Source organism: Prionailurus viverrinus, chromosome A3, assembly GCF_022837055.1.
Source record: "Prionailurus viverrinus isolate Anna chromosome A3, UM_Priviv_1.0, whole genome shotgun sequence".
Classification (NCBI taxonomy): Eukaryota; Metazoa; Chordata; class Mammalia; order Carnivora; family Felidae; genus Prionailurus; species Prionailurus viverrinus.
Window position 1 is genome coordinate 91762181 of NC_062563.1, and position 23602 is coordinate 91785782.

Sequence of the window (23602 nt, forward strand, 5' to 3'; positions counted from 1 at the left end):
TCTCTCTCTCTGCCCCTCTCCTACTTGTGCTCTCTCTCTCAAAGTAAATAAATAAACTTAAAAAAGCTTAGTGTTTTATCTTAAGTCAGCTAAAAGAACCCACTGGAGTAATTAATTTTCAAAGAGCAGATTAGTTAACAAAATTATTATTTATGCACACATTTAAACATATGGGTATATGTTTTCATATCAGGTTGTAGAAACATGTTTAATGACACAGGTAATCATTTATGATATGGTAAATGAAATAAGCAGATAATAAGATGTATATACAAATTATCCATTTTATGAAAAGATATTCAACCCTACTTGTAATAAGAAAAATGCAAATTTTTAACTATAATGGGCAAAAACCTAAAGTTTGACAATACAGTACTCTGTTGGTAGGGCTACAGAGAAACAGGGACTCTCATACACTATTTGTGAGAATGTAAATTAGTACAATCCCATGTGAAGGACAAATGTCAAAATTAAAATGTTATATATCTTTGACTCAGAATTCCATTTTTGGAATTTTTTGGCTATGGATAGCCTGACATGATACATGTAAAGGTTATCCATGGCAGCACTCTGTAATAACAAAAGGCTGGAGACAATCCAAAGTCCACCAAAAGTGATGGCTTAAATAACACTGTACATTTGTAGCATGGAGTACTATGTAGCTGAGAAAAAGAATATAGAAGCTCTTCATGAACTGACATGGAAATATCTCTGAGATATATTAAATTAAAAAAATAGGGTACAGAACAATGTGCATAATAAGCTACATTTTGTGTTACAGAGAGGGAGACCATCTATATTTGTGCTGACTTGTATGTATGTAAAACACTTCAAAAGAAACTAAGAACAGTAGTTCCCTAGAGATGGAATAAAAGCCTGGAAGAATATTCATCAAAATGTTAGAGCCTTTGATAAATGATGGGCATGTGGGTGATTAAAGAAATTATAGGACTTTTCAGTATACTCCATGACTTATTTGTATTTTAAAATGCAAAATACAGTTTTAAATGATTTTCCATGGCACAAAAACAGACACATAGACCAATGGAATAGAATAGAAACCCCAGAACTAGACCCACAAACGTATGGCCAACTCATCTTTGACAAAGCAGGAAAGAACATCCAATGGAAAAAAGACAGCCTCTTTAACAAATGGTGCTGGGAGAACTGGACAGCAACATGCAGAAGGTTGAAACTAGACCACTTTCTCACACCATTCACAAAAATAAACTCAAAATGGATAAAGGACCTGAATGTGAGACAGGAAACCATCAAAACCCTAGAGGAGAAAGCAGGAAAAGACCTCTCTGACCTCAGCCATAGCAATCTCTTACTCGACACATCCCCAAAGGCAAGGGAATTAAAAGCAAAAATGAACTACTGGGACCTTATGAAGATACAAAGCTTCTGCACAGCAAAGGAAACAACCAACAAAACTAAAAGGCAACCAACGGAATGGGAAAAGATATTTGCAAATGACCTATCGGACAAAGGGCTAGTATCCAAAATCTATAAAGAGTTCACCAAACTCCACACCCGAAAAACAAATAATCCAGTGAAGAAATGGGCAGAAAACATGAATAGACACTTCTCTAAAGAAGACATCCGGATGGCCAAGAGGCACATGAAAAGATGCTCAACGTCGCTCCTCATCAGGGAAATACAAATCAAGACCACACTCAGATATCACCTCACGCCAGTCAGAGTGGCCAAAATGAACAAATCAGGAGACTATAGATGCTGGAGAGGATGTGGAGAAACGGGAACCCTCTTGCACTGTTGGTGGGAATGCAAATTGGTGCAACCACTCTGGAAAGCAGTGTGGAGGTTCCTCAGAAAATTAAAAATAGACCTACCCTATGACCTAGCAATAGCACTGCTAGGAATTTATCCAAGGGATACAGGAGTCCTGATGCATAGGGGCACTTGTACCCCAATGTTTATACCAGCACTCTCAACAATAGCCAAATTATGGAAAGAGCCTAAATGTCCAACAACTGATATGGACAAAGAAATTGTGGTTTATATACACAATGGAGTACTACATGGCAATGAGAAAGAACGAAATATGGCCCTGTGTAGCAACGTGGATGGAACTGGAGAGTGTGATGCTAAGTGAAATAAGCCATACAGAGAAAGACAGATACCATATGTTTTCACTCTTACGTGGATCCTGAGAAACTTAACAGAAACCCATGGGGGAGGGGAAGGAAAAAAAAAGAGGTTAGAGTGGGAGAGAGCCAAAGCATAAGAGACTCTTAAAAACTGAGAACAAACTGAGGGTTGATGGGGGGTGGCAGGGAGGGGAGGGTGGGTGATGGGTATTGAGGTGGGAACCTTTTGGGATGAGCACTGGGTATTTTATGGAAACCAATTTGACAATAAATTTCATATATTGAAAAAAAAATGACTCTCCAGGAAATTGACCAAGTCTATCTGTAGCATTTTGTAGCCCAGAGGTACATGCTTATGAATATAGCAGCAAGGGATCAGGGCTGTGGAGACTGTTTGGGTCTTATTTTCTGGTGAACATTTGTCTCTCCCATCAGGGACAACATCTGTCCTATATTCTCTTGAACAAATTGGGTAAATTTTGGGATTTAAGGTGGGATTAAGCATAAAAGTCAGCAAGGCAAAATACATGAGGTCAAGTAAACATGAGAATGAAGTTGGCTTATTCAAAGGTAAATACTTATGAATAATATCATTCCAGGCAAAGTCCCACACCTCAAAAGGTAGTTTCTTCTGAAGGAACTCTTAGGATTGTCCCAATGAGAGAAGTTTCTTGGGAGCTTGTAAAACCAAAACCCTTTGAATAAGATTTAATTTTAAGTTAAAAAATATGAAACATACATTCCAGAAAAAGTGGATGAAAAAAATTACCTGGTGTTAGGAGTAATTTTTAAGCAAACACTCATGCTACTACTATCTAGCTCAAGAAATATAATAGTGCCCGCCCCTCAGAAGCACCTCTAAGTGCATCTTCTTGATCACACCCCTTTCCTCCCATGAGAGATAAACATGCCGTTGCTTTCATGGTCCCTACTTCTTTGTTTGCATTTATAGTTTTGCCACCTACTGATGTGCCCTTGAAGATGTACTTTCATTTTGTTTTAAAATTTTTGTTTGTAAGGGCCATCCATGTTGCATGGAAATACATTTTGTTCATTGTATTAATTACATAGTATTCTGTTACATGCTTGTACCACAATTTTTACCCATTGTACTGATGATGGATGTTTGGAGTATCTCCAATTCCAGGCATTAAAAAAAACACTGATATGCTTTATATGCTAGATGTTTCTGGGTGCATACATGCGTGAATTTCTCCAGGGCAATTACCCCTCAGTGAAACTGTGGGGTTATGGTGTATGGGTAGTTTCTGCTTTTCTAGATACTACAAAACGTTTTCCAATATGGTTTTATCAATGTATACTTCTAGCAGTCTACAAAGGTTCTCATTGTTTCCTAATTACACCGAAAGTTCTAAATTCTTAGTTGAGTCTGACTTCTTAACATTTGCTAGTCTAGTGGGTGTGCAGTAAGATGTCACTATGGTTTTAATTTATATTTGACTGGTGATGAATGAAGTTGTGTGCCTCCTCATGTATTATTGGTCATTTGGACATTTCTTTTTGTGAAGTGCATGTTCAAAGTTTTCCTTTTATTGGATTGCTTTTCTTTAATAGTGCTTAATTTAATCCATGTATTAATAAAGAATCTGAATGATGAATGATCAGGACTGGGGTTTCACCATGCAGCCAGAAGGCAAATGCAGCAATCTAAGATTTTTCACAAAACCCTTTTATATGATTAGCTGACACAGATTTTTCATCAGGCAAATTGGGCTTAAGCACCTGCCCACCACACTGTCTGCTGCCAGTCATCTGTCTGTGCATCCAGATCAATGAATGATGCTGATGGCTGTAGTTAACAGTCACCAGTCTCTTCTCCTGTGCCTGGCACTGGGCTAAGCATGTGCCTTATTTACTTCTCTCAATACCTCTTTGTGGAATGTTCCATTAGGCTTACAAGCTTAAATAACTTGACTGTGATGACTCAACTAGAGTGTGATATGGCTGGGAGTTGATCCTTCATTTAACTCCAGAGCCCGTGTTCTTATCCTACTCATTATACTGTCTTAAATGAAGTTTCTTTCTGGTTTCAAATTTGGGATTATTGTGTGCTTTGGAAATGGCAATCAGTTTTAGTAGAAGAGAATATAAGGGAGTACTTAGTTTAGAGCTAATAAAAAAATTCCCCCCAAATATATCATAATGCATTATGAAGGATATTGACAAAAAAATTGGCTTACATAAAGCTTACTATGCACTTGAGATATGTTCACTTCACTTCACAGTCTGTACGTGGATGGCAAATACGGATTCCTTTAACTTACTACTGCATCCATAAACAACTGACACATCTTGAATAGATAAAATCAGATGCTCTTCTCCAGACTCATTTTTTGAGGTTAAAATCATGAAATAAACAGATGGTATTGTCTTTCTCTGACTTTTTTCACTTACCATTATACTCTTTAGCTCCATCTGTGTTGTTGCAAATGGCAAGATACCATTATTTTTTATGGCCAAATAATATTCTTCTGTGTGTGTGTGTGTGTGTGTGTGTGTGTGTGTGTGTACCTCACATTTTTATCCATTCACCCTCACTCATATATGGAATTTAAAAAACAAAACAAATGAGCAAAGGGGAAAAAAAGAGAGAGAGGGACAAACCAAGAAATTAGAGTGAACAAACTGAGGGTTACCAGAGGGGAGGTGGCTGTGAGGATGGGTGAAATAGGTGAGCACTTATGATGAGCACTAAGTAATATATAGAATTGTTGAATCACTGTTATGCTGTGTATCCCTGAAACAAACATAACACTGTATGTTAACTATACTGGAATTAAAATTTAAAACTTAATAAAAACAAATAGAAAAGAAGTTAAAAAATCATGTAGTAAACAATGATGGCAAATCTAATCATGCATCCAGTACAGCCACCCTAAATTCTCAAAGCAAGGAAATAAGACAATCTGGCACACTTTGTTGAGTCTCAAAGGGCTTTCTAGTCATTAATAAGCATAAAACAGCAGAATGTTCAAAAGTAAAACTTTAAATACTACTGTTTCTTGGACAAAGCTCCAAAGATCTGTGGAAAAATAAACCTTTATTCCCACATTAAACTTAGAATTTGTTGGAAGATAAATGAACTATATTTTGAAGCAAAACTTTAGAAAGGTGACCAGACTTGGAAAAGATTTTGATAATCAAGAGCCGTGCTATAGTCCACACAGTTGAGGGCAGTTTCTAAGCAGTTTATAATGGGATTTAATTCAGAGGGTTTTTATTTTTCCCTTTTCAGGGAACCTTCTGGTTTGAACACATTCACAGGCCCTGTATGGTTTGCAAAGCTATGTTCTTTCTCCCGCTGAGACCCCGCTCAGTCTTGTAGTGTCATTTGAAAGAATAATTTCCAATGTCTCCTTCTAGGCTGAGCATTAATCCCCCCACTGCTTGATCGATTAAATCCCACTGCCTGTGTCTGGAAGGCGAAGTCTGAGCTTTATGTATTGCTTTCTGGCAAGCCCCATTTCCATGCTCCCCATACAGATGCAGCAGTATAACTCTATGCAACAGGCTTTTGTACCCTCAAATCTTGGGGGCCAACAGGTAATGTCTCATGTAACCATCTAATCAGATTAAAGGCCTATTAATGACTATACTGCTACCTGATGAATTCGGCTCGATAATAATATCTTGCCTTTTGTATGGCATTTAGTTGCTTACAAGGTGAGGATACATTATCTTGTTTGCTCTTCACAATAGTTGTTTATGGGAAGTGGTGTTTTATCATCTTGCATTTTAACAATGAGGGGAGATTGTTATCCTTGCCCAGAGTCACATAGCTGGTAATGGCAATCTTGTTATTAAAACATAGATCATCTGATTATTAACACCAGTGTACTTTTATGATTCACATAATAAACCCAAGATTGGAGGATTGTAGAGAACTTTCAAAAGGACCCACATTATCCATGTGCTCTGAGTCCAGAAAACTGATGGTAATATAAATGTCACATTGCCGCTCACCTGGGCAGAATGAAACAAAGAATAAGCCATTTCAGTGTCACCTGTAGGAGAAGTAGGCTTGGAGAAAATTGCCAGGATTTCTTTGGAAAACCTTAAATGTGATCAGTCAGGCCCTGGAAGATAAGCAGGACTGCCTTATAGGAAACTTGTAACTCATAAGGTCTCAGTGCCCTGGCCTTGCCTTTCCGTGCATTTTGAATGCACCTGGAATGCATTTTCCCCACCTGGAAAGCCCTAGAGAATAGGTGGTTTGGCTTGGTTTTCCCCAGAGGCACATCCTGAGATAAAGATTCAAGTGCAAGTGACTTGGTTAGGGGGAGAAAGAGATACTAGTAGGGAGTGGGCCGGTGGTATAAGGAAAGGTGTGTCATTGAGCCAGCTGCCACTGGGGTGACTGGAGCTTAATCCCAAGACAAAACCTTGGATATAGTGTAAAACCCACACTTCAGAGACATCCCACTTGAGGTGAGGGAGCTGGGGTATTCATACACCAACTCCTATCAGTTGTTGAGAGCTGCTGCGTGCAGGGGATAATTCCCCCACCTTCTGGCATGCTGAGCAAGAGCGTAGAGTAGTGTTCTATAGGTGAGGAAAAGGCTCCCAGGCAAAGCAATGCAGACACTGGCAGGGCAGAGTTGTTGGTAAATGGCGGGAGGATATGGAAGAACACTTGGAAGGTAGGCTATAACAGGATGCAAGTCTGACATTTTTTCTAATTTTCATTCAAAGTCCACAGTAGTATTTGGGATATAATAATCCCTTGATAATTATGGACATATCAACTTGACATCAAGAGTGGCTATGAGAAATGCTTATAGATGGACACTAAATCCTAACCAACAAAATAACATGAAAAGAAAGAAGAAATAAGAAAAGGCAAAAGAGGTACCGGGGAGTCACCCCTACTCACACTTTCTCATAAATCTTGTTGGGATGCTCTGGCCATTCAATCATGCACACCACTCTGTTGGGCATGGTCTCCGTGGTCGAATAGTAGCCCTGGGGGAAGGCCAGCAGGAGAGCCAGGACCCAGATGACACAGATGACCACCTTGGTGGCCGTGGCTGACAACCGGGGCTGGAGGGGATGGATGATGGCCATGTACCTGGAACAGAGAAGAAAGGACAAATTTTTGATTTGGTCACCAAAATTTGCATTAGTGATTAGCATTGTTCCTATCAATGAAAAATTCCAGGGAAACCTTTGACTTCTGATGATTTTTACAACTATTTTCTGATCCCTTTTTGCATATTCTATCTTTAAGTTTTATGACTCTTAGGACATAAACCCCTAAAATCCATGAGAAAAGTCATCCAGGTTCTTAAGTATTTTAGAGCCCATCTAGCAACATTCTAGGAGAGAAGTTTTCATCACTAGAACACTCATGGTCTATACCCAAGTTTATATCAGTGGCCTACAGTAGAATTAGAAAAATAAGAACAATGTTGTAAATTTATTCAATATAAACACTACCTTTATCCTTTTTGGATTAAAGAATAATGCTGATAGAAATAGTGGTTTTTAAAGTCTTTATGTGGCAATTTAAAAGGCTAGCAACCTTATGTTGGTGTCTACAATTTGAAGGAAAATGAATGTGTATGGTGAGAAAGTAGTAGCCTAACAGTAAAACATCAGCCCCTGGATAAATATTCAAGTTGAAGTTCTTTGAACATGTACAAGTCAGTGTGTGGCTCACGACACATGCTTCACGGGGGAAAGTCTCCATTTGCTGAAACAGACACACTTAAGTTTATTATAGTCCAGGGTAGATGGAACGTCTACCCTGAAGGGAAACAAAGTGAATGATGACCCAGGACTTGGAATTGCTCCCTCCTCCATCTCCTCTCACCTGGGATGGAGCACTGAATGGTGCCAGTTGAACAAGTGTGTCCACCTCTGAAATGCAGCAGAGATCTTAGGAATAATAAATATTCCAATCAGCATTTCATACCAATTATAATCCCATCAATTCTGCATCTTCCCTTTTGAAAGGCATCCTGCCCTGCATGTTTTTCTTGCAAAATTTATGGATCCATCCCTTAAAATATGCATTTTTTTTTTGTCAGAGTAGAAATTATATCTCACCCTGCCTTTGGGACTTAAATATTATCTGACAAAGCCTCGTATGTGATTTTCTGACACGCAGGTATTTCTGGCTCCTGTGGGACAGAATGGTCAATGGAGACTTCAGAAATGAGCAGACAAATAGCATCCCAGCTGTCAGCTGTCTGCACATAATTCCACATAATTCTTTTTCTACACTCTTTGGACTCCTAAGATCTGTAGGCCAGAACTGGTGCCATGGTTACAAGTAAAGCAATTTCATTCAGTATGTGCTCTACACGTTCGCACTGGGCACCTGCTGCATGTGGAACACAGCTTTTCCTTCTTGGCTCCATGCTTCTAATTTCTTCAGGGAGAGTAGGCGCATAAATAAGCAGCCACAAAACATGACAGTGGGATATGTGACCTCAAGTGGTAATCTGATAAATACCTTAGAGCCTTACTGAGGGTGAGGAGGTAATCAAGTTGGTATGGCAGGGGGACTGCTGGAGGGGCTTAAAGAGGTGTGATTGCTGGATTTGGGACAAGTCTGCTGAGCGTCCAGCTTGAAGGGCCCGAAACATTCAGAGCCTTCCTCTCTTCTCTGTTATGATTAGATCTGACTCCCTGTCTGGGGAGCTTGATGGCTCAGTTTTTGCGAAGGTTCGTTTGAGTGTCCTGTCATAATTCTCAATTTTTTAAAGTTTATTTATTTATTTTGAGAGGGACAGAGAATGCGTGAGTTGGGAAGGGGCAGAAAGAGAGAGAGAGAGAGAGAGAGAGAGAGAGAGAGAGAGCATCCCAAGCAGGCTCCACACTGCCAGCACTGAGCCCGATGCTGGGCTCAAACCCACAAAACCAGGAGATCATGACCTGAGCTGAAACCAAGAGTTAGACACTTAACCGACTGAGCCACCCAGGTGCCCCATAATCCTAAACTTTAAAATACTTTTCTGGGGCGCCTAGGTGGCTCAGTTGGTTAAGCATCTGACTTCAGTTCAGGTCATAATCTCACGGTTCGTGAACTCAAGCCCCATGTCGAGCTCTGTGTTGACAGCTCAGGGCCTGGAGCCTGTTTCAAATTCTCTCTCTCTCTCTCTCTCTCTCTCTCTCTCTCAAAAATAAATAAATAAATATTTTTAAAAATTAAAAAAATATATAAAATACCTTTCTCTACATTTTCTTGCTAGGGACCTAGGCTTTCTTCTTTGGTCTTTTATAGTTATGCTCCTGAAGGTGTTCAGTGTGTGGAGGCTGGATATTAGGGTACCTCAGGTCAGCCTTTACATATATGATCAGAAGTGATAACCTTCAGGAAGGAACTCCCCAGAATATTTACCTTCTGCCTCTTTTGGAAAGTGAGCAGGCAGTCTGGAAGTCAGGAGAGAGTAGAATTAGGAATAGATTTGGAACAGATATTTTGGTGGGGGCAAGCAGTAATCTATAAATCTTTGGGCAAATCTCAGTTGAGTTGGTGGCTATAAAGGTAATCATTCAGCTGTTCTCTAGAGCACCAAAAGGGCAAAGACGACTCTCAAGATACTGTGAATCAAGCATTGTCTGTCTTCTTTAGGTGACTTCAAGAGGCCATAGCTGTTTCCTAGTGAGGTCCACTACATAATAGACCTGATGACCTTCCATCCTTGGGGTGTTCTCCTGAAAAAAACCCCTGACAAGTCCTGGTTTCCCTCCTAAAGGAATTTCTTGCTGCCTGAAGGCAATGAAGCACTGGTTTTCTCTTCAGTCATGGGGTGGCAGTGGATAGGGAACCCACAAACGGAGCCGGCAGAGGTGAACTGTGAAACCACTATTGTCCTTTCCGATTTGGTGAAGAGCTGGACCTGGATAGTCAAGGCCAGAATCTCTTTGAGTGTTTGCATTAATTTAGGATTTCTTACTGGATCATTTCCCAGAGGCAAGATCTTTCCCCTACAAAGCTGGACACATAGCCATAAAGATGTCTTTCCTTTCTAGCACCATCCAGGCTTCTGCTCTCACTGTAGCTGTGCCATTCTCAGGCCTCACAGGAGCTTGAGACCCCACAGAGGACAACGTGCTAATTATATTGCCCCCTTTTAATATTATCTCAAACGCGAGATTTTAATTTTCATTTCACTCAGCATAAACATTCAATCTTAAATAAACATACCTTACAACCCATCCCCAACCCCTCATTGGTGATACACTGTTCAGAATCTAATGTGACTAGGGCTTAAGGGGAACTGCATCAGCATATTGGTGCTATAGCTCCAAATGGGTTGCAGAAAGTCATATTTTATCTTTATTGCAAAAATTACAACTTGGGAGCCCATTTCAGTTAACTCTGCCGTTTCTTGAGTGTAGGAGCCATTTCAGTGACAGATGAAAGCATTACGCACATAAAGCCAGAGAGAATACAGAAGATTGGCCTTAAAAAATGTATGTATTTTCATTTGTTCAGAATAGAGCCATTTATAAATCTCTCTCTTTCCTTTCATTTTTTTCTCCTCTTCCTTCTTTCTTTCTTTGGCAATCCTCACTTCTGGGGCTTAAGAGACACGCTTCTCTCTTATTTACACCAAACCTAGTACCACTCAGGTAACTTATCCACTGATGAATGTGTGTTTTCTTTCCTGATGACCATTCTGAGCTTGGATTCCACTAATATACACTTATATAATTATTTGTAACCCCCCTGAACAATTCTTGCTTATTCAGTTATGAGTTATCATTGAGCAAGTGCTCTAAGCCTTAGGAAAATGCATTTAATAAATATTTATTGACTGCACTGTGCTCAAGAGACCAGAAGGCAGTCAATGAAATGTCTTCCTGGTTTACACATTAATCATCAGGCTGCCAGAGACAGGGGTCCGGAGGCTGTGTGGGGTGTGGATTATGTTTTCCACGTCAGGTTGCTCCAGTCCCACGGAGGGCCAGTGGCTCTGATTTGAATTGCATGTGGCCTCTGAGCTGAAACATAGCACCTGAGGTGCTATCTTCCTCTTGAGTGATCATGCTTTATAAAAAGAACTCTCCATAGAGTCCCTGAAATCTGGAAAAATATAAGGCTGCACATTTTTGTAAAGGCAGAGTGAAATAATCTTACTGTGAAAAGGAATTCCAATCTTCTGACAATGCCCAGTATCCTCATAACGTCCTCTTGTACCAGCCCTAAATCACCTGGCAGAGAGGATGTCTTTCCTCTGCCAAGAGACCGGACCTCCCAGGCTCTTCCTCCAGGTCTAGTCCCTGCCCTCCCTTACCCCCACTCCCTCCCTCCTGGGATGGTAGAGTTTCTGTCAGGGGACTACATCTTCCTGGGTTCAAATGATGAGGAATAGTGGCAGCTGAGAGCATGGCTGCTATGGTCTGGTTCAAAAGTTGGCAATCTTTTTCTGTAAAGGGCCAGATAGTAAATATTCTAAGCTTTGTGGCCCATAAAGTTTCTTTAATAACTACTCAACTCTGCCTTTGTAGTGTGAAAGCAGACAAGGCAACTATTCATGACTGTGTGTCAGTAAGACATAATTTACAAAACTGGTGGTGGCTGGGCTTGACTGTGGGCCATAGTTTGCTGACCCTTGGTCTGGTTTATGGGAAGTGAAGAGCAGGAGGAATTAGAACCATAGGAGAACATGGTGTACTCTTCAGAAACACTCTTTAACTTTGGCAGACTGAGGACTCTAAGACTTAAACTCACTGGGTGGATAGATCTTAATGCCCACAAGGAGTTAGTAAAGTGGTCAGCTACCATTCATGACCCATAATCCAGCCCCTTGTCTGAGTACAGTAGTCACTAACCCATGATGGTTTTACTCCTCCTGGATGGCTCCTACTTATTTTCATGAGTTGGCCCATTTATCATGTCCCATGACTGGGTTTAGGTGCCCTGCCTTTCCTGCTGTGAAGATCTCTAACCTTGTATGGACCACATTTCAGTTTATTTGCCTATCTACCTTGTCTCGATTCATCCTTGACAGATTCTTTGGAGATGGCAGCTGCTGTGACTTATTCAAGCTGGTTTCCTTGGCTTCCCTCAGTGCCCAGGACATAGTAAATACTCAGTGAAAGCTTAATTGAATAATTGAATATACACATTTCTTGGTACATAGCAGGGGCTCCATAAATGGCTGTTGAATAAAAATAAATGCAATAGGAGAACTACATTCTTACTATACCTTCATTCGTCCCAGTCTGAACATACGTGAGACTATTATGTGGGAATAATTATTCCTTAGTATTTTCTGTCATACAGACATCCAGGATAATCTTGCAGGAAGGGCTCACTGGACCTAGGTCTTCAGAAGTTCCTATCTCTTGACATTAAACCCTTAGGTAAATTCTCAATAAGTATTTGCTGACTAACTTCCACATTGACCACTATGTAGAAAATTCAGTCTTTCTACATGGCATCACCGCCCAACTCTTCCTCTGAACGAGAGGTTGCCCCATGCTTTCCCCTCCTACTACTCACCCCTTTCCATCCCAGGCAGCACCTGTTGGGGCATCAATTGGGGTTCTCTTCTAGGACATTTCTTTAATCATCAAAATCCTCATTTAGCCAGATCACTTGACCAGCTAACTTTGTCCATTCAACTAAGCTTAAGCGTCACGCAACTATATCAAAGAGGCCTTTGAGCAGCCAACAGAGGTGGCCTGAAGTTCACATACTACCAAAGCATTTTTGTTCATGGCAAAGCGCCTTGAGTCCTCACTGCTATGTTATGCACGATTCTAAGCAGCATGACTTTTTGACCTCCAAACCCAACATAGATTCACATCACTGTTGGTGGGCTCATTTCAAAAAGGGTTAGCTGACAGCAATGGCACAGTCAATAAAACCATAATAAACAGATGCAAAGACAACTGGAACTGAGAGCCTGGAACAATTTAGAGTTAATTGAGCGGGGGGAATTTAGCTAACTGATGGCTGAGCTGTCCTGCCCTATGTGTGGTCAAAGGATCTATGTGGTCCAAAGTGATGCAGATATAAAGTCTTCAGTCAGGGCTACCATAAAACTATGCATGACTTAGGCCTGAAATGAACTGTGGGGGAAAAACCAGTAAAGATCCAAACCAAGTACAATATCCTGAAGGCTTCTACCTGTAGAGGTGGGCCAGATTTACATGAAAACTTAAAGCAGGGGCACCTGAGACAGAAAGGTTGGGTGAGGGGAGGGGCGGTTCAGAGAACAGCATGTTCCCATCTCCTCCTCCACCAGAGCACCCTCTCTTCTCCCACAGGCCTCCTTTCTTCACCAGATAAAGGCAGGATCATGTGAGTGAGGCACTCATTGCCAGGCTTGTACAAATACAGAGTTGGCTCTTTGTTGATAATTTTGATATTTTGCTCAGCATATATTTTTTGTGTTAATTTTTTATATTTTAAAATATTGCATTAAAATATTTTATCTTGATTGCTGAATCATTTGTGCCAAACTTAAATTTTGCACCCAAGGTTAATGCCTCCCTTGCCTCACCCTAATCCCAGCCCTGATGATATCTCCCACTCAAGTACATTAGGCAGGACAATCACTGGTGAAGTGAAATATACTTGGACTTAGGTAGTGGTGGGACTATTGTTCAATGTTTCTAGTCCCATCAACCACCTGATAAACAGTCAGTTATGCTGTGTCTTCTCCCTATAGCCTTGTAATGCCCAGGTCACCAGACCATGGTTGGCAGGGTTGATATGAGGCCTGGAAAATTATCACTAACATAAGCAGAATAGAGGCTGAATAATTCTACTGTATAGAGCTATTTGGACACTCTTTCTGTAGTGATTTTGCCTTTCGTTGTACATGCAAACCATCAACTATTTATTTTATTGACTGATTGGCTGATAGTGCTTTCTTAGTTAAAAAAATTCTCTGACAGCAGTAATTTGTAAACAAACAAAAGTGCATGTTTAATGACAAATTATAGGCTTGATTTCTGCTTTTCACTAAAATTGATGATGAATGTATAACCTGAACAAAGGGATTGTAGACGTGTACCTTCGTGTGAAAATCTGAGGACATAAATCTGCTGAAGAAGCAGCATCATCTCCACCAAAAACTTAGTAGTTATTTTAAGCCAATGTGTCCAAAGATGTTGATTTAACATATGCAGTGAAAATGGTGTGTTTGCCCATTACTCTGTGAACCCATGATTTTTCATTTAGAATAAATAAGTGCTCTAAATTAATTCCACCAATTTTCAGTTCTAATTTTTCTTGTGCATGTACAAAAGTTCCAGTGGTAGCTATTAGGATCTTGGCTCGGTTAGCAGAAGAACTTGGCAAATAGCTAAATGATTCTAATTTTATATGACTGTCATCAGATATTTCAAATAGGAAATCAGGTAACATCAATTATGGTTCAATTCTTTTGTAATCTAATTCATGGAGTCAAAGTTTTTGGAAGTAGAAACAACTGGTATTGTGAATATTATCATAAATTCACTTCAAATTTCAACAGGGAAGATAAATTGTTTTGTTTTTATACTAATATGAATAAATGTGGTAAACATAATGTCCTTACTAAATTAAGAAACCTATGGAACAGAAATGTACTTGCAATAAATTGTGACACATGTAACTTGCAAAACAAGCTCTGATACTTTATCAACTTAAAGCTGACGTTGTTGAAATTTACAAAAACTCTTGCAGGTGCAGGGTAACTGAACTAATTTTTCTTATTTTGGTAGTAAATTTGATGATGAATATAAAAATATACTTCAGTAGGATTTTGGACACGTTGACGCCTTTGACAAACTGTTTTGTGAATTAACCTATGTAATAGTACTAAATTTTTTGCACCTGAGTCCTCTCAGTTTTGGTTGCACTTGTTTAAGATTAGTTGAGTATCTTCAATTGCAAATATATTTTTTAAATGTTTTTTGGGGGGGGGGAGAGAGAGAAAAAGTACATGGGCACAGGTGCGCAAGCTGGGGAGGGGCAGAGAGAGAGAGAGAGAGAGAGAGAGAGAGAGAGAGGATCCCAAGCAGGCTCTGCACTATTAGCATGGAGTCCAAGGTGGGGCTTGATCTCATGAACCATCATGAGATCATGACCTGACCTGAAATCAAGAGCTGGCAGCTCAACTGACTATGCCACCCAGGCACCCATAATGCAAATATTTTAAATGGAGTATCCCAAAATATGAGCTTCTGAAACTTTTAGAAATTTGTAATTTTTGAATACAAATATGATAAACAAAAAGACATTGAAATTTATCCCTATAAGGGCAAGAGAGGAACTGCGTAAAGTAAGCAATGGAAGCTCGAAGGTGTGCACAACTTAATTTTGGAATTCTTGAATTGCCTTTAGGAATATTTTGACCTGTGGAAAGACTCTCTTGACAGATCTCTACTTTTTCAGTAAATAATTTGTACTCTGTCTCAGAATGGACTGGTATGAAATTGGCATGGATTATAATTTTGCAGTATCTAAATTTGGTAAATCAATAAAAAGAAACAGAGAGACAACCTATTTACTAACTTAGATAACTTAGTTTTGTCTCTTAAATCTATCTTTTTGTGTCTTTGCGCTGCATTCTGGATACTTATTTTGGATCAATCTTCCAGTTCCCTGATTCTTTCTTCAGCATATGTAATCTACTATTAGACCTGTCCGTTAATTTACATTTCAACTCTTATTATTTTTCATTTTTATAATTTTGACTTGCCTATATTTCAATATCCTTGGTCATTCTTTATATTATTCCCTTGGTCCTCATATTTTCAAGCTTTTTTTATAGGTTCTTTTATATTTCTTTATACATAATACACATAGTTTATATTCTGTCTCTGTTAACTCCAATAACTGAAGTATCTGTGGATCTGCTTCTAAAGGTTCTCACTCACATTGATTTATTTCATTATCTGTCTCATTTTGACTGCATTATTTTCCGTGGAACTTTATCTGTGAGAATTCATTGATGCCTGGATTGAAGGCGGTTTCCTTCAGAGATTTGCAGCAGTTTCTGCAAAGAACCTGGGAACACTTCCAGGTTGGGACCACTGTGAACTAGATTTCTGTGTGAGATTTTTTTTTTTTTTTAGATCAATCAACTGATATGAATTTGGCCTGCATACCATGTGTGGACTCCTTTTCTGCTGCAAACTTTCAAAATATATATATTTATTTCTGTTTACTCTGCACCACAGTTAGAAATTAGTAATTTTTCTTGTAGTCCCTGGCAGGGTAGGCATTTATTTGCAGGCCTTTTTTACACTGAGTGTGTAGCCCTTTGTGTCTCAACTTTAAGCGAACTTACCCTGTTAGACAACCCACAATGGGCAGGTCTTAGGCTTTGAGTCTTGTCCCTGGTACCTTACCTTGTGAGTCAAAGTCAAGATCAAATACCCTCAAGACCAAAGCTAGCTTTACTACTCTGTCCAATAATTAGAATTGCTGCCCTCATTTAAATTTTGACCTCAGTATTCCTGACTTTCTTGCAAGGTAATGAATGCATTGAAGAAGTTTGCGTGTGTGTGTGTGTGTGTGTGTGTGTGTGTGTGCGTGCATGCGTGCACATGTGGTATTGTATCCAGAATTTTTTAATTTAAAAATCATCCAACCAGGATATCTAGTCTGTAATTTGGCTGAAAGAAGAAGTTATGATGTCTTATTTTTATTTTATTTTTTTGTTTTATTGTCAAATTATTTGGTGTAAAATTTCAAACAATACAGGAGGAGAAAAAGGGAAAGCCCCTCTCCCACTTCTGTTCCCTAAGAGAAACACCTAGCTAACATACTGAGCACTTGGGAAGTGCCAGGCTCAATTCTATGTGCTTTCGGTGTATTAACTCATTTTATCTTTCACCAACTCTTCAAGGTAGGCCATTTTTATGACCCTCATTTTCCAAATGAGCAAACTGGCTCAGAGAGGTCAAGTAACTCATCCACCAAGTAGTGGGGCTGGGTTTGAACTTGCCAGTCTGGCTTCAAAGCCTTTGTACTGCTTTGTCCCCCCTCCCCCACCCGCCTTTTGCTTTGCTTTTATTTATTTTATTTTTTAAAAAAATTTTAATGTTTATTTTTTGAGAGAGAGAGAGAGAGCGTGAGGGAGGGAGGGGCAGAGAGAGAGAGGGAGACACAGAATCCGAAGCAATCTCCAGGCTCTGAGCTGTCAGCACAGAGCCCAACAGGGGGCCTGAACTCACAAACCGCGAGATCATAATGCATAAAGTTGGATGCATAACTAACTGAGCCACTCAAGTTCCCCTGCTTTGCTGTTATATTATGGCACTATCTAGGACTCTCATACCTACTGTTAATAATGGATGCAAGTCTTCTTTTCTCTGCACATATAAACCTATATATTCATACTTTTCCCTGATTGATTCCATCCATTCAGTAAACATATGGATTCCTTTCTATGTGTCAGGTAAGAGTTCAATGTCTCTGTTTTGAAAAAGTCTGTCTAGTGGGAGAGGCATACAGTTACACTGTAATGAAGACACAATGCCTGTGTACTGAAGGAAAGTTGCAATGTGTAGGAAGCATGGGGCAAATAGGTTGCCATTTTGGCCTGGGCACTGAGGTCAGGGAAGTTTCTCAGTGGAGTTGGTATTTAAATTTGACCCTGAAGGATATATTGGTGTGTACATCAACAGAGAGCTGTATGCAACATACTTTTCTAGGAGGAGGCAACAGCATATACAGAAGTCTGCTGACCTGAAAAGAAATGGCTTGTTTATAATCACTTTAAACATTTTACTAGATGTTTCTCAGGAAGGAGCAGTTAATACATCTTCTATTCTTATAAATCCCTGGCTGGGCCCAACATAGGCCCGCAGTAATCACCCATTAATTGACTTAACGCACTCTCCCCCCAGTCTATTAAGCAAGCAGATGTTGGCCTCTAAGTTTGGTCCCTCCAGATGTTGATGGAAAAACAAGGATAGAGGATTGAATGAGGAAGGACACAGTCCTGTGGTCTCTGTTGAGAAAAGTGCCCAGAGAGAAAGCTAGCATCCAAGGGAACATATGGAGGATGCTGAGACCAGGGCTGCCAAACAGAGCAAGATCCCAAGAGAGAGAAACATGCTTTCTAGAAAGCAAACACTCCTCAGGCCTGTGTTTACAGACCACCCTGTGGCCTGTCCTGCTGGTGATGTTGGACTTCCTCAGTCTGCATTGCCAGATGCTGGAGACCCTGCTGGCTGAATTAGGACTTTCTTCTTCCCAAGGAGTTCTCAGCACAGAACATACTTCTTTTCCTCTCCCCCTTGCTCTTACTTACTTCTTTTTCAGCTCTTTAATCTCTCTCAAAGTGATTTCTCAGTGTCAGTTTTCTCCTTGTGAAGTAAGGACATCTTTGTTGACGAACATTCCCAGAGGCAACATAGTATCTTCTCAGAGGCTCAGTGCCTAGTTTAAATCCGGCTACCAGGTGCAATGGACACACTGCATAAACGTCTGCACATCAGCGAGACTGCCCAGATCCAGGGTCAGGTGCCCAGAAAGTATTCAAACAGCAAAAGGCTGATGAGGCAGTGGCGTCAGCTCAATAGCTGTTGTCTATAATGGAAGTGCTCAATTTACAACTTAAATAGTATTTCATAGGAAAAATATAAAGGGGAGCAGTATTCATTTCCCACAGTTCCCATGTGTAAATTCTACTGAGACATTTAAGCATGACAATTGCTGAAACATGATGTCACAGACTGACAGGGGGCACTAAACTTCAGCCAACTACACATCAGACCTTCTCTAGGGTTTGCTGGAATGAACTGTCTCCCCTGCAAGGGACCCCAAGCCCCAGCTTGCCTGTGGAAGAGGAGCCCAATTCACCCTCTCCCCATCTCCCAGGCCTCCCCCTCCATGCAGCATCCTGTTTCACTGCCTTTTTTTTTTTTTTTTTTACAAATGTCATTTCTGAGAGTGGTTGTTAGAGGCCCATCAGAGAGCCACTGTAATAGCAGGGAACTAGCAGGGTGTTGTCAGAGGACAGAGCACCGGCTGTGAATGTGGGGACTGCACAGGAGACAGCATCTTCTCAAGCAAGAAGGAGCAGGTGGAGAAGGCAGGAGTTGGCAGGACGGGGGCATGTGGAGAGGGGGCCAGGCACGTCATCTGACAGGGCACAGCCCACCAGCTAGCATTTCAAGTCCTCTGTCCAGCCTTCCTCTCTGGCCTTCGGAGTGGTGGTTGTTCCCTTGGGACGTGTGGGTCTGACTCTAAGGGGCTTGGCCCTCACTCCTTTCCAAACAGCCCACAGCAGGGGACTCAGCATTTCACTCACTGGTGCTGCAGAGTAACAAAAACAAAATCTCCTTGGACTAGGAGTCAGAAAGAACTGAATTCTAGTTTTGTAAATTTCTCTGCACTGACTGGTGTGAGTTTCTGGCAAATCACCTCCTCTCTGTGTCCTGACGTCCTTATTGGTGAGCAGTTTCTGTAGAGTTCTGTGAGGTCCAAGTACAAGTCTGGCTTTGAGTCTTGGCCCAGAAGGTGGAGCAGGGCTGCCGCTCCCAGCTCCTGAAGGCTTTCCCCCTTCACCCCTGTCCCACCTCACAGGACCTCTCAGCCAGCAGCTCTCAGAGTCCCCTCACTCCCATCAGAAAGGATCAAAGTCATAACAGGGGCTTTAATTTTTTTTTAATCTCATGTGCTCATGGTGAAGATCAAATAAGAAAATAAAAAACTAAGGCCTGGTAATCATTGTAGAGGCATAGTTAGGCAGACTCCCCAGACAGGCCCCCAAAATAGGCCCCGGTAAGATAGGAAAAAAGGCAACTCATCAGGTGTGTTATGCCACCTTTGGAGCTTTAGATAGATCATGGACAAGTAGAGGTGGATGACAGCAGAGGGGGATGCCTGGCTGAACCCGTGGTGCCCACACTGGCTCAGGCAAGGACCTCAACGGATAAGGATGTCCTTACTACAAGTTTCTATGGTCCCTTAGGAGAAATTGTTAGGTCAACCATAACTCACTATGAGAAGCAACTCAGGCCGTGGATCGGGTGAGCATGTCCATGTTTCTTGCATGCCGATGGCACATGGGACCTAAGTGACTATGTAGGGCTGTTAGGGCAGTGAGGGGGATTAGAGGTTGTTTAGTGCAGTCCCTTCACTAGACACGGGAGCTCACCAAGGCCCAGAGAGGTGGCATGAAAAACGAAGGTCAAGTTTAAGGCTAAGTGGTAGCTCTGGAATTTCTATATTGGAAGGACTAAGGCGAAGATACTGGGTTGAAGGAAGGTGGGGGGATATCTTGAAGCTGCTTTTATGTAAGACTTTACATAAAACTGGAAAAATGTCACTTGTCTAGTTTAGCAAGTAGGAGGAAGGAGTTAGTGCAGCTGGGAGAGAACTAAAGCCACTCTTGGGCACCAACACGACTTCATGCCCAAGAACTCTGCTCCCCTGCTCTTCTCCACTAGATGTGGCCACCTGAACATTTTTAGGTGTAGGGGAAAGAAAACAGTTTCTCCTGTGTCCATAACAATGAGCGCACCGTCTGGACTAGGCAGCCCTACCCGCCACCCCTGCCAGGGTCACGGGAAGCACTTGTGATGAGCGGACTGGCGTTCGGCCTTGGCAACCGATGTTCACTGTACGGAGACACCTACACTTCGATCTCATGCCCAGATTTGGAAGATCAGGAAAGTGATTTCTAGCAACAAACTCATTAGTACCAACCTCTATTACCCAAAAGCAATTTGGAGGGCTGATGAAATTCATTAAAATGGGATTTTCCTGATAATATTAACTACAAACAGAAAAGACAGTGACTTATGCCCAGCTTTGCAATGCCCTTGGGGAGGTGTGTGTGAAAGGATTCTCTCTCTCCCACTGAGTCTTGAAGGGCTCTGACCTTCTGGGACCTTTTCTGTGCCTAGGCGACAGGTGTCTCAAACAGATTAAAGACATTTGTTTAAACAGCTTTAATGGTTTTGTTTGTTTCATGACTACCCAGACAGCTTTTGAGGTCTCTCTTTCCAACATTTGCTTGCTTGCTTGCTTGCTTCTTTTTTTTTCCTTTTCTTTTCTTTTCTTTTCTTTTCTTTTCTTTTCTTTCTTTTTCTTTCTCTTTCTCTTTCTTTCTTTCTTTCTTTCTTTCTTTCTTTCTTTCTTTCTTCCTTTCTTTCTCTTTCTTTCTTTCTTTCTTTCCTATTCACTCTGAGTGGTTTAAATCCCCTGGGTGACTGACTAACTGACAGCTATGGCCATGGGCCACTCCAGGAGCTGTTGTCCAAAAGGAAACGGATGCTTTGTATTTCAAGTGGCTCCTGGAATCTCACTGCAGTCCTGTCACCAAGCCTCGTTCCCCACCTGAAATGAAATGGGACACTTTGCCTCAACAGATTTGATATGGTGTTGTTGTTGTTTTTTTTAACATGGTGGGGCAACATGTAGAAATGTTGTTCTGATACCGAATAATGTGCAGGAAGTTACTTCTCTACCCCCGCCCCCACTCTTGCTTATCTCTCTCCGGCTCCATCTTTAAGGGAGGGTTGGTGAAGATGTGAGGCTGAGAGATGGGATGAGGTCCAGCAAGGGGATGGAGGAGTCCATTAAAGCACCTGGGATAATGATTATTTGATTTCTACCAACATGTCTTTGCCGTCAAGTCTCATCTATTTACAGCTGCTTACTTCTGGGTATCCATTGGGTCAGAGACCATCCACTCCTCCTCTGGGAAAGTAGTGCCCCTTCAGAGTCTCTGAGAACAGTGCCTTTTGTATCAGATATCCAGTTTATCATCCTCTGGGATATGATGAGCAGAGGCAGCTGGTGGGCCCACCCAAACTATGTTCTTTCCCTCTTCCTCAGTAACAAAACCTTAATTTGAGTCATGTAAGTTCTGGCCAAATGGATGTAAGTGGCAGGTTGTGTAAAAGTTCTAGGACAGAGTATTTTTCTCCCTTCTCCTTTCATCCTGTTTGCTGCCTACCACGTGGGTGCAATGATTGGAACCTCAGTGGTCACTCTGGACCATGAAGTGGTCTGAGCATGGAAGCCATGTGTGGGAGAGCAAAAAGAGAAGGAGTCCAGGCGTCTGATGGTTTCACAGAGCCATTATACCTGTCCTTCTGTGGCCACTGACTTTTTAACATTTGCCTTCCTCTGGCATCTTTAGACTGTCAGCCTGCCTCCCTCTGGGACTATTTTATGTAATATAATAAACCTCTGTGTGTTTAAAAATAGTAATCAGTCCTCAGTTACTCTTAGCTGATGTGAATTCCAACTGATACCAAATTTTGGCACTTGTAAGTAACAGAAACTAGAATAATCCAGTCACTATGGCAGGGGCTGGGGGTGCAGAGGCAGGGATCATAAATACAACCCCTGACTTTAGGGATTTCTGGTCTTATGAGGGTGAAAGACAGTAATCAACTAAACCTACAAATAAATGTTCAATTACAGCTGTGGTAAGAAGTAGGGCCATGATATTATGTAACAAGGGATATTTGGACAGCCTTGGGGGTGAGGAAACATTCTCCGAGGAAGTGACATTTGGGCCGAGACCTATAAAGTGAGTTGGATCTGGTAGGTGAAGAGCGATATGGGAGTAGAGTCATTCCAGAGAGGCATGGAAAACAGCATGCTCAAAGGTCCTGTGGTGGGAGAGAGGCAGTATGTACAAGGTACAGGAGCACAGGGAGTGACAGGGAGGGGTGCGAGATAATGATACTAGCTAATACCACTGGGTGCTTACTCTGTACCAGGTGGTGCTATTTTTAAGTGCTTTATGTCTATAAACTCATTTAATGTTCATAACAACCCAAACAGGTAGATACTATTATGACCCACATTTCACATACGAGGAAACTAAGTTACAGAGGGATTAAGTAATGCACCCAATTTCATATTGTTACTAAGCAGTGTGAGTCCCCAGGAAGCCAGTGAGCAGAGCAGTGAGCAGGGTGGGGAGGTGTCTTTACCCAGATGGGAATGGGAAGCCACTGTATGTTCTTAAGGTGAGAAGTAGGGTGGCCAGGTTTGCACTTTGAAGGGTCCAGTCCACTCTTGGTGCATGACAGCTTTGGGTGGGGTCATCTTAGACCTTCTGCCTCCGGTCTTCATGACCTCACAGGACATGTTCTCAGTAGTGACAGGCAGAAGAATGATGCTAAGTTATAAAAACCACAGTCCCCTTCATTCTATGTCCTAAGGGTTCTGTAGCTCAGGCCTCAAGAAGAACAGAGGTTACTAAGAGTCTGAATGAAGCCTCTGCAGGCATTGAGAAGTCCATCTACCATGCCTCCTTGCTCCAATGGGAGGGATGAGCAGAAGGCAGGCTGTCCCTTCTCTCCAAGTCACTGTGATAGCCTCTCACCCAGGACCAGGGGCCTTGGAGGCTGCAATGGCTCCTTGCTTGCTGACTGGCCTCCCTACCTGCAGAGTGTCATGGTGGCCTAGATCACTGCTTCCCACGCCAGACTGCTCGTCGGTTACCCAAGGAACTGTAAACAAAAGTTAGATGCCATCACCCCTCTTTCGATCTACCAAATCAGAATTTCTGGGAGGAGGCCTAGATATCAGTATT

General features: G+C 41.5%; 1 protein-coding gene across 1 annotated transcript in view; it reads right to left on the reverse strand.

Moving 5' to 3' along the window:
• Positions 1 to 23602, reverse strand: part of TACR1 (tachykinin receptor 1) — a 139742-nt gene that overhangs the window by 59180 nt on the left and 56960 nt on the right. Inside the window, exon 2 of the mRNA XM_047854521.1 lies at positions 7009 to 7203. Within this exon, the coding sequence (XP_047710477.1) occupies positions 7009 to 7203 (195 nt within the window). The remainder of the gene's footprint in view (positions 1 to 7008; positions 7204 to 23602) is intronic.